General features: G+C 42.1%; 1 protein-coding gene across 3 annotated transcripts in view; it reads left to right on the top strand.

Annotated features, from left to right (window-relative positions):
- Positions 1-15,441, top strand: part of S100Z (S100 calcium binding protein Z) — an 80,648-nt gene extending 65,207 nt beyond the window's left edge. For 2 of the 3 annotated variants that reach the window (XM_029586252.1, XM_029586244.1), the window contains exons 2-3: positions 13,008-13,168; positions 15,160-15,441. In XM_029586252.1, the coding sequence (XP_029442112.1) occupies positions 13,025-13,168; positions 15,160-15,318 (303 nt within the window). In that variant the 5' untranslated portion in view covers positions 13,008-13,024 and the 3' untranslated portion in view covers positions 15,319-15,441. Of the gene's footprint in view, positions 1-12,379; positions 12,649-13,007; positions 13,169-15,159 lie in introns of those variants that run through there. The other variant, XM_029586233.1, reaches the window with a different exon arrangement.
- Positions 15,442-17,214: the final 1,773 nt, after the last annotated feature.

Raw genomic sequence — 17,214 nt, forward strand, 5'->3', positions numbered from 1 at the left:
CACAGATAGATCCTTGGATTGGTTCTTTTCACCATTTTTGTGAGCGATATTGCAGCAGGATTATTGGGAAAAGTTTGTCTTTTTGTCAATAATACCAAAATTGGCAACATGGCATTCAGCCAAGAAGGTGTGGAAACATAAGGCGGGATCTAGTGAAGCTTGAAGAATGGTCTAAAGTTTGGCAGATAAGATTTAATGCTAACAAAATGCAGAGTTACACATTTAGAATGAAAAAACCCAAGGGAGAGGTATAGAAGTGATATGCATTCATTTGAAATGAATGGGTAAAATGTAATAAATGAGAACATTTTTGTTTCATTCATGGACCTCTGAAACAAATGGAGGTTGCCCATGAATTAAATGAAAATTTTTGTCTAATTCATTTGTGTTTCCCATTCATGTCTACGGCACATTGAAAAGTGCCAAACTGAGAAAGTTAAAGTAAGACTGGTAACTATAGCAACCAACCATTGCCTGTCAGAGGTAGCAGCTAGGCTGGAACTGAGGCAGGACAAATAGGTAAAAAGACAGGATGGAGGTCCAATCAAGGTGAAGATTTGTTTATACTAGTCTATAGCTAGCAACTGATCAAGTAACACTGACGTTCTCCCACTTAAAAATCTGAGCAGGTGCAAAGAAATTTCAGTTTCTCTGTTGGATGTTGCAGAAATTCTCTTAGAGTCAAACAAAAACTTTAAAAAATGAAACAGAGGGAAGAATTTTGGCATTGGCCAAGGGCTTTTTCTGATCTTTGCTGCCCATTTGTGGGAGGGGGGGGGGGGAGAATATACCTGTATTTCATAATCTATGTGGCCAGATACACACAGATTATAGAATACTACAGTAGATCTCTGTGCACTCATATATGCGTGTATACAGGGCTACAAGGAGATCTTTGAAAGTAATCCTTTTTGGGTGGTTCCTCCTCTGCTCCAGCTATCTTCGAAGTTCTTTCCAAATTTCCTTTTCTTATAGTACATAAGAACATAAAACATAGAAATTGCCATGCTGGGTCCGATCAAGGGTCCATCAAGCCCAGCATCCTGTTTCCAACAGAGGCCAAACCAGGCCACAAGAACCTGGCAATTACCCAAACCCTAAGAAAATACCATGCTACCAATGCAATTAATAGCAGTGGCTATTCCCTAAGTAAACTTGATTAATAGCAGTTAATGGACTTCTCCTCCAAGAACTTATCCAAACCTGCAGCTCTAACACTAAACTTTCAAAAGGGAAACTTTGATAAAATGAGGAAAATAGAAAAAAACTGAAAGGTGCAGCTGCAAAGGTTAAAAGTGTTCAACAGGCATGGACATTGTTTAAAAATACAATCCTAGAGGCACAGTCCATATGTATTCCACACATTAAGAAAGGTGGAAGGAAGGCAAAACGATTACAGTCATGGTTAAAAGGTGAGGTGAAAGAGGCTATTTTAGCCAAAAAAAATCCTTCAAAAATTGGAAGAAGGATCCATCTGAAGAAAATAGGATAAAACATAAGCATTGTCAAGATACGTGTAAAACATTGATAAGACAGGCAAAGAGAGAATTTAAAATGAAGTTGGCCATAGAGGCAAAAACTCATAATAAAAACTTTTAAAAATATATCTGAAGCAAGAAACCTGTGAGGGAGTCAGTTGGACCATTAGATGACCGAGGGGTTAAAGGGGCTCTTAGGGAAGATAAGGCCATTGCAGAAAGACTAAATGGATTCTTTGTTTCCGTGTTTACTAATGAGGATGTTGGGGAGATACCAGTTTTCAGGGGCGATGAGTCAGACGAACTGAACGAAATCACTGTGAACCTGGAAGATGTAGTAGGCCAGATTGACAAACTAAAGAGTAGCAAATCACCTGGACTGGATGGTATGCATCCTAGGGTACTGAAGAAACTAAAAAATGAAATTTCTAATCTAATAGTTAAAATTTGTAACCTATTATTAAAATCATCCATTGTACCTGAAGCCTTGGAGGTTGGCCAATGTAATCCCAATATTTAAAAAAGGCTCCAGGGGTGATGCCTTCTTACACTTTTTCTTTGCACTCTCTTTCCTTACGGTTCTTATTGGCTATTGGTTTCATCTGGTATTTAGCTTTCAGTGGATTATAGCACAGCTAAAGGCAGGGGAAGAAGAAGTATGGCACCCAAAACTAGTGCCACACACTTCCATTAATATTGCTTCTCATGTAATGGAGGCAGTATTTGGAAAAACTGATTCAGAAGAAGAATCATGACCTTGATTCTTTGAATCGCAGGATATCGAACAGCTAGTGTTAAAGAGAATATGGGGCCTTTAGTCAATAGCATCTTAGTCTCCACTGAGGAAGTGGAGGTGGCAGATGATACTGACAGGGCTGAGATTATACACAGCAAAGGGGAAGACCAACTCCAAGCTTGTACAGCTAGCCCCTTCCCCTTATTATGCTTCTCATAATGCTTCATGCCATTTCTTCTGCTTTGAGCCTCTATCACTGCCTTGGTGCTTTTTCTGATACTTCTGGTACTTTCTTCCCCCATCATGGTGTCTTGAGTCATTTATACCACATTTGGTGCTGCTTTTCCCCTCTCATGCTGCCTTGGGGGGGAATTAGGGTTTCATGTTACATTTGTTTGTGCCCTTTACTCCTCTTTTGGAGCATTAAGGTGTTCTGTCCACTCATGCTACTGCTTTGCTCTTCTTTTTTTTTTAACTTTTATTTTAAGATTTTTTGGCATACATCATACTCTAAATAAACAATATAGGAAAAATATCCATATAAATTATAGAAGGTTATACAGGCCACATACAATATCTGTAAACCTTTACAAATGCATCTATCCTAACTAGCGTTCTCCCCAATTATTGTATTACAAAGAAAACAGTCTATCTAGGCCAATAATATTAATGATGTATACGCCACACAATTTCATATTTAAACCATTTCCCTTTTAGATTATATCAATTTTTCAAAATCCACATATGAATTTGGGCCTGCAAATAAGTCAGACAAGGGTTGGTTTTCCAGAAAGTTGCAATTATGAAGTGGGCTGCCAAAAATAACTGCCCATCCTCTGTCCTGTGCATTTTAGAAATGAAGGATTCATCCTATTGCCCAAGGAGGTCCAAAATAGGTCTAATATGAACTGGTTGACCTAGAATCTCGGCTGTCTTCTGTACAATCTGCAACCAGAAGTAGTGTATACCTTGACTGTCCCATCATATATGAAAATACATAAATCTCCCCACACCCTCTCCAACACTCCATTGGGACATCTGAAAAAAGTTTGGCATAATAAAGGGGAGTCTGATACATTCAGTGTAATAGCTTTATCATGAGCTCAGTCCTTCTAATACAAATAGATATCCAAAAGGCAGAAGCCCAAATAGCTTTCCAAGCCTTGGTATCTAAATTCAGACTCATCTGTGTTCCAGGCATCAATAATAGGTTGTGGGTTACCACCCCAAACTTAGCTGCCAATATTCCACAATATAAAATCTTCATGCTCTTAGCAGAGGCCTCTACATCGATAAGGAAAGTCTCCATATCAGTCAGAATGTCCAGTGGTTGAGTCAAGACCAACCTACTTCTAACACTGTAAACCTTTGTGATGGTATGTCTGAACGATGGTATAAAAAATTTGACAAATAAAATAAATAAATACTAGGCATGCGCTTCATTTTATTTTATTGGATCGTGCTTTGGTTCGGGTCCCCCGCGGGAAATATCTGTTTTCCCGTGGTTCTTTTTTTTTTTTCGTGTTTCTATTGCTTTGGTGTTAGTGCACACTAACGGGTTTTGTGCGCACTAACTCTATGATAGTTAGTGCACACTAACCGTTTTTTTAATTTCAGAGTTAGTGCACCCTAATAGGACTTAGGGTGCACTAACTGGTTTTTAGCACGCACTAACTAAAGTTAATGCACACTAACAAAAAATGTTACCAATAAGTTAAAAAGTGTCAACTGGGGGGCAGTTTGTTAGCTAGAGGTAAGGTTCTGCATTAGCATTGGCTGTTTTCCTTCTAAAGAGACAGTTAGGAGACAGCCAATGGGAATGCAGAACCATACCTCTAGCTAATGGTCTACTCCCCAAGTGACACATTTTGTAACTTATTGCAACATTTTTTTTTAGTGCACACTAACAACCAGTTAGTGCTCCCTAAGTCCTATTAAGGCACACTAACTCCGGAATTAGAAAACTAGGTAGTGCGCACTAACGGAAGTTAATGTGCAATAACATGTAATTAGTGGGCCCTAGGGCACACTAAGCCTGTAACTTAGTGCACACTAACTGGATTTAGTACACACTAACTACATGTTAATGCGCATTAACTCCCGTTAGTGCACAGCAACATGAAAAATGAATTTTTCCGAATTATCGGAAAAATTCCCTTCGTTTATCGGTTCTCCCGATCCATGATGAATTAGACAATTTCGTTGCAATTGTCTAATTCGTTTAAAATGAATGCACATCTCTATTCTCTACTGGTCTTCATAATTGCAAGCAGAATACTTGCAAGTTTGGGTCCAGGTCATATTCCGACTGCAAATTGTTGACAAGTCTGAAATTGCTCATCATCCCAAAGCTGGAATAAAGAACATCCAGAAAGATCCAGGTTTCAGTATATAGGAACCACCGGAGAGAAAGGCTTTCAATCCCTACCCAGGAATTTTCTCACCTGCATCCACACCTACAAAGTATCGGCTAGGATAGGACTAGCTCTCCAAATACAATTAGTGAGGGGAGTCTGATGGTAGAAAGGGAAGCATTGCTAAACTAACAGCCCCAGCTTGATCCTTCTCAAGCACCAACCATGGCACCTTGGAGTTGTTTAGCCATGTCTTCAAGCCCACCAGTCTGGCCACCCAATAATAAACTTGAACATTAGGCAAGGCCATCCCACCTTATTGTTTAGGGAGCCAGAATCGGGTAAGCTTAATACACGCCTTCCAATGTTTTGCTCTTCTGATGGTGCCTTGGAGAACTCTTGCCACTGTGGGTAGTGTTTGCGCTATTACAGGTGCTAGGGCTATTTATGCCACTTTTGGTGCCACATTGACATAGCATTGATGCATTGGAATGCTTTCACCTTTCTGATGATATCTACTGATACATTTCATTAGAAATGATTAGAAAACCCCAATTTGGAAGTTAAAAATAGGCTGCATTGCTTCCCCCATGTTACGCGTGCTGCCCGCAGCCACCCCGCGACGTGCCCTCTCACCTCTTCAGATGGACTCCAGCTGCTGGTTCCTCTTTGCTGGCAGCGGTGGGCCACCAGCTCTGACCTCGTATTCCCTCTGGTGCCTCTGGCCCTGCCACGTTGCCCAGTGTTGCAGACCAGGATGTCCCTGCTCATCGGGCCTCTCTGCATGGCCTGCGGAGAGACGCCGCCACCAGCGCAACACCCCTTCCTAGGCCCCTTCCTAGGCATATGCATGCGCATCAGTGATTCTTTTAAAGGGCCACGGTGGGAAACTGGCCGGGATCCGGATTCTGACGTCAGACCCTTCAGTATATAAAAGCTCAGGCCTTACTCCAAAGTGTTGCCTTTGCAACAGGTCTCCTTGTACTCATTGCTATTCCTTGGATCGTCTAATCATGTGTTCCTGTCTTCCTGTGGTTCCCGGTTGGATTGTGTTGCATTGACTCCTTGGACTTGACCTTCGCTAAGCCTGACCATTCTTCAGCTTCTCTCCAACCCCGGACCTCTGCTACGCCTGACTACTCTTCAGCTTCTCTCCAGCCTTGGACCTCCGCTATGCCTGACTACTCTTCAGCTTCTCTCCAGCCCTGGACCTCCGCTACGCCTGATTACTCTTCCGCTTCTCTCCAGCCCCGGACCTCTGCATTGCCTGATCACGCCTGCCTTCTCTGCGCCCTGACCACTGCCTTGCCTGACTACGTTTGCCTGCTCCATATCTTGACTATTGCTTGGACTGACTATACCTACCTTCTCCGTGCCCTGACCTTCGCTTTGTACGACTATGCTACAGACTCTCCTTCATCCAGAGTTCTTCATTGCTTGCCACAACTACTATTCACAGCTGGCTCCGAATCCAGCCTGCCAGTGACGCCTCTCCTCGCCTATCCTCTGGACGTGGACTTTCAAGGCTCAGGCCTTTCTTTGCTCGGGTGCCTTCAGTTTCCTATTGTTCCTTTGGCACTGAGCTCTTGTACCGAATCCAGTCCAGGATAGAATTACACCATCCACCGACTGCTGTCTCTGGGCTGTTTAACTACTCATCTCTCGCTAACCTCGAGGCCCACCTAAGTCCTGCTGGCCCCAGCACCCAAAAGCTCAACCCGAGGTGAACGAGGGCTGGTATAGGTGAAGCTCCAGCGGCCTCTAGCTTCAGCCCACTCCACCTGCTGAAGGTGGGAACCCATAGGTCCTTGCCTATGGGTTGCGTCAACCCCACCTCAGCCCAAGGGTCCACCTCTGACGCAACAGGTTGCAAAGGCCATCGACTCGGTGGAGCCACGTGCCCTCCAGGCCATTCCCGGCTTGGCATCTAAGGTTCAAGAACAGCAGCAATTTCTGGAGGCATTGGCCTTTTCCTTGGATCGTCTTCACGCCCGGCTTGATGACCTCATGAATAACCCGGCTCCTCCTCCTCCACAGCCACCTCTATAAATGCCTTGAACCTTGTTGGCACTTCCAGCACCTCCACGCTTCAATGGCGATGCCAGACTCTGCAGAGGGTTCATAAACGATGACACTCATCGCGCTGACTTACGGACTGTCCTTGAACGTCTTCGTGAAAACCATCTGTTTGCAAAATTGGACAAATGTCTGTTCAAAAAGTTCAGCCTGCCTTTCCTGGGTTACATAATCTCCGGGGCTGGAGAGAAGCGGAAGAGTAGTCAGGCGTGGCGGAGGTCCAGGGCTGGAGAGAAGCTGAAGAGTAGTCAGGCGTAGCTGACCCTGAGAAGCCACAGTTGGTGCCGAAACAGGTAGGGGAGGGCGTGACCGGGGGAGGAGGCAGCGCAAGGGTCACCTAGAGCGCCCAATACCCTTGCACCAGCCCTGGTGCTGTGGCATTTACGTGCATATCAGGGTGGCTTTTTAAATCTGCTCGATGCATGTGAGCCAGTCATATTCCCGCATCCCCCAATTAATGCCCACATTGGGATTTTAAAATTCACCTTTTAAGGATTAGCTATTACTTAGCACTGCACAATAGCAGCATGGGATCTATTTACTGTTTGGCAACAAGATGGACCCTTAGTCTATACCCTTAGTATGGCAATTCTTATATTCTTGTATTATTTGCTTTTAGAGAAGATGTTGAGTATGAAGTAAGATAGGAAGGGAGTTGGGAGATAGTGAGAGATTGTGTAGGATGTAGGGTCTGGCATGAGCCTTTAAAAAAATGAGTGCCACAATCTGTTGTAGAGGGAGCTGCACTATCTCTTTAAAAGCTGCTGTGGTCATAAGAATGTGAAGTCAGTAATTTGCAGAGAGCACTTGATTTGTTTTTTTGTTTTTGCTTTTTTTCACATTTCCCTCCATGGTATATGACAAAGTAAAATGGCATGGCTTGTTTAAACTAGGTTTCCTATTTTTTTGCCTTGAGGGGAAAATAGATTGTGAGTGATATAATTGTACCATAGTTTATAATGTCGGTTATGTAGCAAGAGAACTTCCAAATATACAGTATTCCAACCTTAGGTAGGAGTACATATGTTTGGCAATTGAGGAATCTGGGAGACAAAGGTATATATGTATGTAGGTAAATAATCATTTGTGGTTTGAGCAAGCAGAGGATATTAATGCAGCTTCTATGGTGGCTGGGTCTCCTGCATGCCTCAAATACCTACAGTACCTGAATGTAATCCGCTTTGAAGTGCTGAAGAAAAGTGCAAAAAGCGGAATATAAATCTAAACATAAATAAATAAATAAATGTAATCCACTTTGAAGTATCTGAAATGTAGAATATAAATCAGTTCAATAAATAAATTTATTTTTGAGCTGTGTTGAATCTCTGGTGGACCACCCTGAATATCTCCTGAAGATTTCATTTACAAGGTTGCTGTTTATGCAAATAACCTTTGATATTTGCCTTGTGTGTGTGTGTGTGTGTGTGTGTGTGTGTGTGTGTGTGTAACTGCCAACAACAGCATAGGTAAGGTAAACACTTGTAGTTTGGTGCTTAGGGAAAATGTCTGACCTTTTAATTTTATGTATTGTTATCACCAAATTGTCCCCTTGTTACATTAGCTGGTTTGCGGGACGCTCCTGCGAACTGGGGCACTTGCACAGGCTTCCCAACTGGCCATGCAGCAGGATGCTGCCGTTCCTCCATCTCGCAGCAGGACAATGCCACTCCCTCTTCCTTCCAACGTACCCCTAGGTGTGCGCGTGCTAGAGTCAGCGTTATTTAAAGGGCCCATGACAGGAAAAGGCACCCAATGATGATATTACACACATAGCCCTATAAAGGGCCTTCCCTGACTCTCACTCACTACCTCAGCAATGGGTCGCCTGCATCCTAGAATGGTGAATTGCTGCTTCGAGTTCCTGGCCGTGAACCTGACCCTGATCGCCTGCTTCTGAGTTCCTAACCCTGAGTTCCAGTGTCCATCTCATCTCTCCAAGTCTTACCTGCCTGCATGCCTCATCTCTCCAAGCCCAGCCTGCCTTGTTCTCCCTGTCCTGGTGTCCTCACCCTTCCAAGTCCTCCACGCCTGCCCTCGGACTGTCTTCCGGATCTGATCATAGCTTGGATCTTGTCCATTCTCACCTGCTGTGCCTGCCTCTGACCTCAGCCTGGATCTCGTCCATTCCCATCTGCTGCCTGCATCTGACCCTAGCCACAACAGTTACCCTCTACGAGACTTGCCTAAGTTCTCCTGGCCCTGGAACCCGAGAGCTCAACCTAAAGGGAAAGGGGCTGGTATAGGTGAGGCCCTAGACAAGTCTCGCATCAGCCTATTCCTGCCAGCTGTCAGGGAGGACCTACAGGACCTTCCCTATAGGATGAGTCAACCTCTCAACAGCAACAAGGGTCCACGAACGTTATACCCTTACTATATACCTTAGAATCTTTACAGATGCTGAATGTGTGAAGTCATAGAGAGCAGGAATGTGTAGTGGGAGGTGTCTTGCAGGACATGGTATGTATTTAATAAAATCATGTGCCCACTTTGGTTGTCTGCTGTTTCTTCTACCTCCTTGTCCTTTTCTCAGTGAGGAATTGTGATGTTCCTCATCAGATAACGCCGTGCTATTCATTCATTTAAATTTGATTACCTGTGATTCCTACAAGGCATCAAAGTGGGGTACAAAAATGTTAAAAGATAACAGTTACTGAAGATAGACATTTTATTTTGAAAGAAAATCATCACAGTCTTGGGAGATGCAGACTTCTGGGAACTCATCCTCGGTTTCTACTCAAACATTTGTGTGTTTTTTCTCTGCATGGGCAATTTTTTCTTTGAAATGATGCAAGCAATTTTGCACATTTTTACTTTAATTTTGCACAATTTCTAAATCAAACCCTTATGGTCTTGTTTGCTTTTAGGGGTTGAAGTTTGTGTCCTGTGCTATCTATGGGGGTCATTTATCAAAATGCGATAAGGCGTTTTCGCATGCGATAGGCCCTTACCACGTGCGAAAATGTGTTTAACGCATGCAATAGCACCATATCGTATGGTGCGATGCAAATTCAGAAAATAGGAGGAGTTAGGGGCGGAGAATGGGCTGGGTTAGCCTGTCTGGTTTGCTTGGTGGATATCTCTTACTAAGTTTATCTGGCTTCCATGTAACTTCTTTCAGACTTGTGACTTTGTATAGGACTTTGATAAATGTTATCTTCACTTTGGCGTTCTTGTACTAAGGAATATATTTAGGGGTTTTGCTACTTGTTTTAAGTATTTCACTGGAATTTCAGTCGTTCCCATGGGTATTGGGATTGTATTTGTCTTAGCAAATATATAGTTTTCTCAGAGCTGTTTGAATATATCCAGGCCGTTAGTATTAGCCGTTCATCTTTTTCCTTTATCTCTGTTATTTATTATTTCAGTTTTTGTACATTGTCTATACCTGTTTATTATCACATTTATATATTTTGTTTGTTTTTATTAGGTAGATCTATATCCAGACTACTTTATCTTTTTATTTTCATGGTGTTCTATATATTTTGTAAATGCATATCTTTATTTTGTTACTCGTCTTGAGCATTTCTTTGGAAAGACGGTTAGAACTCTAAATAAATAGTAATAAAAATATCATCAGATTATATTTCTCATAGAAGCTATGCTTTTGGAGATGAAATGCCAGCTAACTCCCTAAATATTTTGCATAAATCTCTCTTCACTAATCTCCACTTATTTGAATGAATAGCTGCTTTAGTTAGCAGCATTTGCAAGGAAAATGAACAATAAACAGATTAAATACATGCAAAGCAAATGTAGGAAAATCTCTGGCTTTAGTGCCAGTCCAAAAAGAAGTATCTGGGATTGAAAGCTGGGTGACATCCAATTATTCCTCTTCCTTCTTGAACTGATATGATAAAGGGAAATCCTAGTAAAGCTATAACTGTCTCACTATCATTTTTCTTTTCTATTGGTTTTGTCTCTGTAAAATTATTTTATTTTGAAAGGTTAAATTATTTTGTAATATACATTGGTTGGATAGACTGAAAGTGAATTCTTGGAAAAAAAAAAAAGTCAGTTGCTTATGCCTTTTTATTTATTTATTTCCAAATTTTTGATATTCTACTTTTTTCTAAAAATGTCTCAGAGTGGACTGCAATCAAAGGCAAGGCTAACAGGTACAAACCATCAGTACAGACAACAGGTACACACACAAGTGATAGCATAGCATATGTTGAAGGGCAGTTTGCAGCTGTCATAGAGACAGTTCAGAACCAGCTGGCAGGTCTACCTCATTAGTGAGCAGTCTGAGGGAAGGCCTGTTCCAACGATCATGTCTTTACCTGTTTCTAGAACTGTGCAGCTAGGTAGAGATGCACTCTCTACCTAGCTGCTATCAAGCTAGGTCGAGAGTACAATGCACAAACCTCATCTTTGTGTACCTTTCCTCACTCCAAATCACATCAAATCTTCACTGTTGTGTACCGTGCTGTTCATACCTCTGACTGTACATGTAAAACTGCCTCCTAAAACCTAGGCCACTACCAAACCTTACCCCAAGTTACTTGTTGTCCCTCCTACAGTGATATAAATAGTTTACTTATATGAGAGTCCTATAAAGAGGCTCTCTCTCTTTTTCCAGCAGCCTAAAACATGGTAAAAGCCTGTCTGGGCACTTCTCAGCTTGCAACATGAAAACATCACAGGTGCAATAAATTTAACACACAGTGCAGTAAAACACCTATGCAATATCTCAAACATTACCCTAAAATCACATCCCTTATTTTAACACAGGCACTATTCATACAAAATTTATAGCAAAATGATCATAGCCAGTTAAGTTTAAAAGTTATTTGACTACATATACCTGGTTAACTTTATGCAAGGATATTCAGCAGGATGTTTATCTTGCTCAATATCCCTGATAAATTATTCAGCTAATTTTTACCAGATAAGTTATCTGTTTCCATTTGTTTTTTAATATTGGCCTCAACACATCTAGTCACCCCAGCCCAAACTTCTCATGTGCCCCTGATGCCCCTTACTCTGTTTTTTACCTTAGTTTCCTATAGAGAAACAGGCCAGTTCAGTTCAGTACAGTTATAATCTCATGGAGGTCAGAGCACACTATGTTATCCAGTTGCCCTGCCATTGACTAGTGCTTGGGTGTCTCTGATCATATCTTTTGAAATATAGCAATGTGTCATGCAAGTCATCTCTCTTTAAAGAAGGAAAACAAGATGTTGAATTCTCAAGGAGGTTAAAGCACATTGTGATGTCATCAAGGATTTTCAGAACTGCCCTGCGATTGGTTAGTAGTCATGACTATGTGCAAATTTCTGTACCAAAGAAGGAAACTAGGCATCATAAAATATTCACACATCCTGTTGTTTATGAATTAATCAATCCAAAAGGATATCATCTATATCTCTGTATATACTATACTTTGATTATAGGAATGAAAACTGCAAAACCATCTGTCTGTTACAGGCACTTGTATAGGGTTCTGTTCTGGACCCACTTAGTTGGTTGCGCAGTCTCTTATGTGGTTTTGCCTTCTCTGTATTACATCCCTCTCCCTATGACCTTTACCTCCAGCTGCACACTGCCTTCATCAGATTCCCCCTTGGGAGCTAATCACTTGCTCAAGCAAAACAATATATTCCCTTCTGTTGCTATTTTGGGATACTTCCCCCCCTCCCAACCAGAGCTTCCTAGCAAGTAATTATGCTTCCTTCCTCCCTGCTTTAATGAACAGGAGAGATACTGTGGAGCATGCCACCCCCCTCCCTCTCCTACCTCCTCAGACTGAATGGGAAAGCACGCCTGCGGAGCACCGCACAGCCATGGAGGCTCTCACCTGTCTCCACCAGGTGACTGGATAACAAAAGTGAATAGCCAATCCAAGGCAAGGAAAAGGTTTCGGTCTGTTATGGTTGGTGATTATCCCTTCTCAGTCCTTCTGGAATTGGTATTCTTGGGCGGAGCCAGATCTATAAATGCATGTACAATTCAGGCTTCACTACCTGTTGACATTCCTCATTTTGGAAGTGATTTGGATGAGCAGGTATGAAGCTAAAACGACTTAAACTACTTATTTTCCCCATTTCCTTGTGTCTTAAAATTATATGTGTAAAGTACTTATCACTTAAATAGCTACGCTGTCTTAGCAATAATGAATTACTTGGCAGAGAGCCCCTTTTCCCAGAGATCAGTTTTAATTTTTATTTGTCAGTATCATATTGCTAGCAGCCATTTAATTCATCGTATGAATTGAGTGAACGGATGGTTTTTATTTTCTGTGTCAGCTTCTTTGTCACACCGGCTCCAGTCAACCACAGCCATCTATTTACAAGGTGAGATACTATCTAGGGGTTTGCATTTCCTGTGATGATACTTTTTTTTTTTTTTTTTAATAATCTGCAGTGGCCGACCATTCCATCATGCCTAATACAGAACTGGAGGGGGCCATGGACACACTAATCAGGATCTTTCACCATTACTCAGGCAAGGAAGGGGACAAATACAAACTCAATAAAGGAGAACTCAAACAGCTCCTCCACTGTGAGCTCACCGATTTCCTTGCAGTAAGACCTTCTATATTTTTTAACCTCTTGCAGTCAGATTTGACAGAGGGTAGGAAAAGCCGTATTTATTTTGTTTATTTGATTCATATTCTGCTTTTTGGCACTTCAAAGCAGATTACATTCAGGGACTGTAGTTTAGCAAGACTGGACTGGACTTGCAGAGTAAAACCTTCTTACCTCTGTATCTATAATGACAGTAGATTGCATGGATTGGGGGGCAGGAGGAAATAAAGGTTTACCCACCTAGTTTCCAAGTGTCAGCACCTGTGCCATGCATTTCCTCCTGGGCAGTCAAGCATCATGAAATTATAGAGTTCTGCCTGTTATGATGTGGTTTTGATTTGTTTGCACCCTGGTCCCCAGATGCAGTTTGGGGCTCAGCAAAGTGCACCAGCCATCTCGGATAAAGAGAACAGCCGGGATGCCAGCTAAAGCTGCACAACGTGCCTGGCATCTGTTGGAATTAGGATGTGTCAGGCTACATATGCGGATCCTCTTTGTCCGTTTTATCATAGACAGGCATTGATTTAAGAATGTGCAGTATTTTCCTTAAGCCCGTAACTGAGGCTCCTTGTCATACCGGCAGGGACACAGACGGCAAGAGCTGGGGGGGGGGGGGGGGGGCATGTTCTGCTTTCATTGCACTTGAGCTGTGTATATGTACCTGGAATATCTGCAAAAGCCATGTTTCAAAAATAACTTTTATTGCTTACAGTTGATGTAGCCGAGCAATTTCTTTAACTTATTTTATTGGCTCTTGTTTTACTGCTGATGGTATAGTGCACATGCAGGTTTGACATGGTTTATTTATTTGTTTACAGTTTCATCTTGTACCTTTAAAACTATATTCTGAACCTATCTGGTCCCTACATTTTACTGTCAGGCACACATTAATGCGCCTGCCTGATGCTAAAATTTGCTGTGTAAAAAGGAGTCCCTTGGTCTGTGTGAGGCTGCTCTGGGACTCCCAGCTAACATCTGCGTCATGCAGTGCTTCAGATTCCCCTTTACAATTCTGCTCCATTACAGTGCAAAGAAAACAGAATACAAAGCTCAGAGTGTGTGTGTGTGTGTGTTTTTATAGCTGATAATATCAGACAATTATGTGGAATCGCTGTGTAAGTGCTATTTCATAGTATATTGGTTGTAAAAAGAGCTTTGCCTTTGATTTTTTTTTTCCCCTTTCTGGCTCCCAGGTGGTAACATGTCATTAGAATGAGCTCATGTGCAGAACTGGGCTGGAAATCATACAGCAGTCACCCATAAACACCTTGCAGCCGTTGGAACAAAGTACTCAAACTGTGTTGATTCATAATGTTGCATCAAGTCTTAAAGAGTCACTTTGATGTGTTATCCTTCTTCAAATCTTGAAATTTTTTTTATGATATTATTAGCTGCACTCTGTTCAGTGACATGTAAAATATTGTGAGGGGTGAAAGATCCCCTGAGTGCTGAGAGTTACCGCTTGCTTTTACAGTCTTAAAGCAACACTGAGCTTGCAGAGTCTGAGTTTTCACACTAGCTAAACCTATTACAGCTAATGGCAGGAGCTCAAAGCTTTGAAACCTGGTGGCTATAGATGGTTTAGTAATCCCTTGCAAGCTTTCATTTAAAGAAAAAGTTCAGCCAATGTAGCAGTTCCCTTATTAAAAATAGAATAGATTACTGAAGTTACTTTTTTACAGCCATCTTGTATTTCATGCTGAGTTGCTTGTAAATTGCATCCACTGTGAAAGAACTGGTCAGTGAAAGGAGTACAGTGTGTTAGTAGGATTTGGGGCATAATTCCCATGGGAATAAATAAATACTAACGCCAAGAAAAAGGACCGAAGCTCTTTAAATGTCTGCGGTAAATACTGGAACAAATAATACCATAAAAATCCTGCGCTCAAGAAGTATCATTCACGCACAAATAAACCTGAGTGGTTTTAAATGATTTCTCTTTCTTTCTTTTTTTTTTTTTTTTTTTTTAACTCCCCCTGCTCTCATAGTGCCAAAAGGATCCTCAGCTGGTAGACAAGATCATGAAGGACCTTGATACCAATAAAGATAACGAAGTGGATTTTAATGAATTTGTGGTTCTGGTTGCTGCATTGACCGTAGCATGCAACGATTTCTTTGAAGAACAACTGAAGAAAAAAGGAAAATAGAGATAGTAAGCAATGTAATTAATCACGCTCTCAGGAAGAGGTGATCAAAATGTAACTGACGTATGCTTATATTTATCGGCATTATGATGACAGATATTTATTAATAAACCTGAGAAACATTTACACTGCCTCTGCTTATTGGTGACATAATGTGTGCAATGCAGGCTGACCTCTGTAGATTCGTGGATAAGTAAACAAAACAGGCTGTGAGCAACTTGGTAACATAGTAGGTATTGGCAGATAGGGCCTCTTAACCCATTTAGTTTGCCTAGTTTCCCCTGCCTACAGTATTCTAGCTAAGAAGCATATCTCTCTCTCACTTGTGAGCCATATAAGCCTGACCCCCCTGTAGGAGATTGTTCCTACTCCCTGGGCAGAATCAAGTTTAGCCAAATCAGCCTGCAGCTCATGCTAAGTGGCACCTCCTACAGATAACAACAAAGAATATATCAAAATATTGTTGTCATTTCATATTGGTTGATCTTGCCCCCTTTTCTTGGGAGCTTGATGCAACTCTTCCATGGCTCTGTTCAAGTTGGTATTGTCAGGTTCTCTTTTTGTTTTGTTTTTTTTATTGTTCTATGTGATTGAGCATACAGGTTTCATAACGAGTCCAACACCTGGGTACCCTCTCCTTGTTTCTTTTACCTACCACTGCCACAGATGCCCTTACCATTGTCCTGTGAATCTGCCCTAAGCATGCTTAAATTTGGTTATGCTCTTGGCTGCTGCTATTTTTCTGGTGGGTTATTCCAGGCATTGACAACCCTCTAAGTGAGTGGTTCCCAAACATGTCATGGTGAACATGTACATTTTATCTCATGCATATTCATTGTAGATATCCTTAACACCTGACTGGCTAGGGGTCCCCCAGGACAGGTTTGGGAACCTCTGCTCTAAGAAAAGAAGTATTTCCACATATTTCTCAGGAAACACCCTGCTTCCAACTTCCTTTAAGAGCCCTTGTCCTTGAATGTATGTTTTATGGAAAACGCTTCCTTCTAGTTTATTGAACTGCTGAATGTCATTTACTTGGAATTCAGCAAAACGTTTGATACTTCCCACATAGGAGGTTTACGAATAAAATAGGCAGCTTGAGAGTGAGTCCCAAAGTGGTGGATTGGATTAGAAATTGGTTGACTTGGGAATCCTACCTGAATTCAATGTCCATGGCCTGCCTCATCAAGTGGAGAGTGAGAGAAAGAGAGGTGGGACAGGGAGAGTGGCGCCAAATTCATTCTATCTGCACCAAAGTTCCCCATATAACAATTACAATAGTGATGTGCAGGGGGAATCCTATCTGAATTTGAACATCTGTGCCCTGCCTCGTCAAGTGGAGAGAGAGAAAGAGGTGGAACCAGGAGAGCGTTGCCAACGTCATTCTACCTGCGCCGAAGTTCCCCAAACAAACCATCTCAGCAGTGGCGTGCAGGGTGAATATTACCTGAATTCAACATCCATGGCCTGCCTTGTCAAGTGGAGAAAGAGAGAGAGGTGGGACAGGGAGAGCGGCGACAACATCATTCTATCTGCACCAGTTCCCCATATAACCATCGCAGCAGTGGCGTGCAGGGTGAATATTACCTGACTTGGATGTCCATGGCCTGCCTCGTCGAGAGGAGAAAGAGAGAGAAGTGGGACTGGGTTAGTAGCGCTGACGTCATTCTACCCTCGCCAAAATTCCCCATATAACAACGGAGGCAGCGGCATGCTAAAGCCGTGCACCTAAGGGGCGCCCCTCTTCTCTTCTTCTTTTTCCTGTACGAAATGGGCAGGAAAATAAAGAAGAAGATTTGTTTCCCCCCCATGACATTGACTCTGGTTGAGTGGTCTGATGGACTCTCATTTAATTTGTTTAAATCTTGTGTCTAATGCTTCTTGGGATTCTACAGACGC

Source organism: Rhinatrema bivittatum, chromosome 1, assembly GCF_901001135.1.
Source record: "Rhinatrema bivittatum chromosome 1, aRhiBiv1.1, whole genome shotgun sequence".
In the NCBI taxonomy this organism is placed as follows: Eukaryota; Metazoa; Chordata; class Amphibia; order Gymnophiona; family Rhinatrematidae; genus Rhinatrema; species Rhinatrema bivittatum.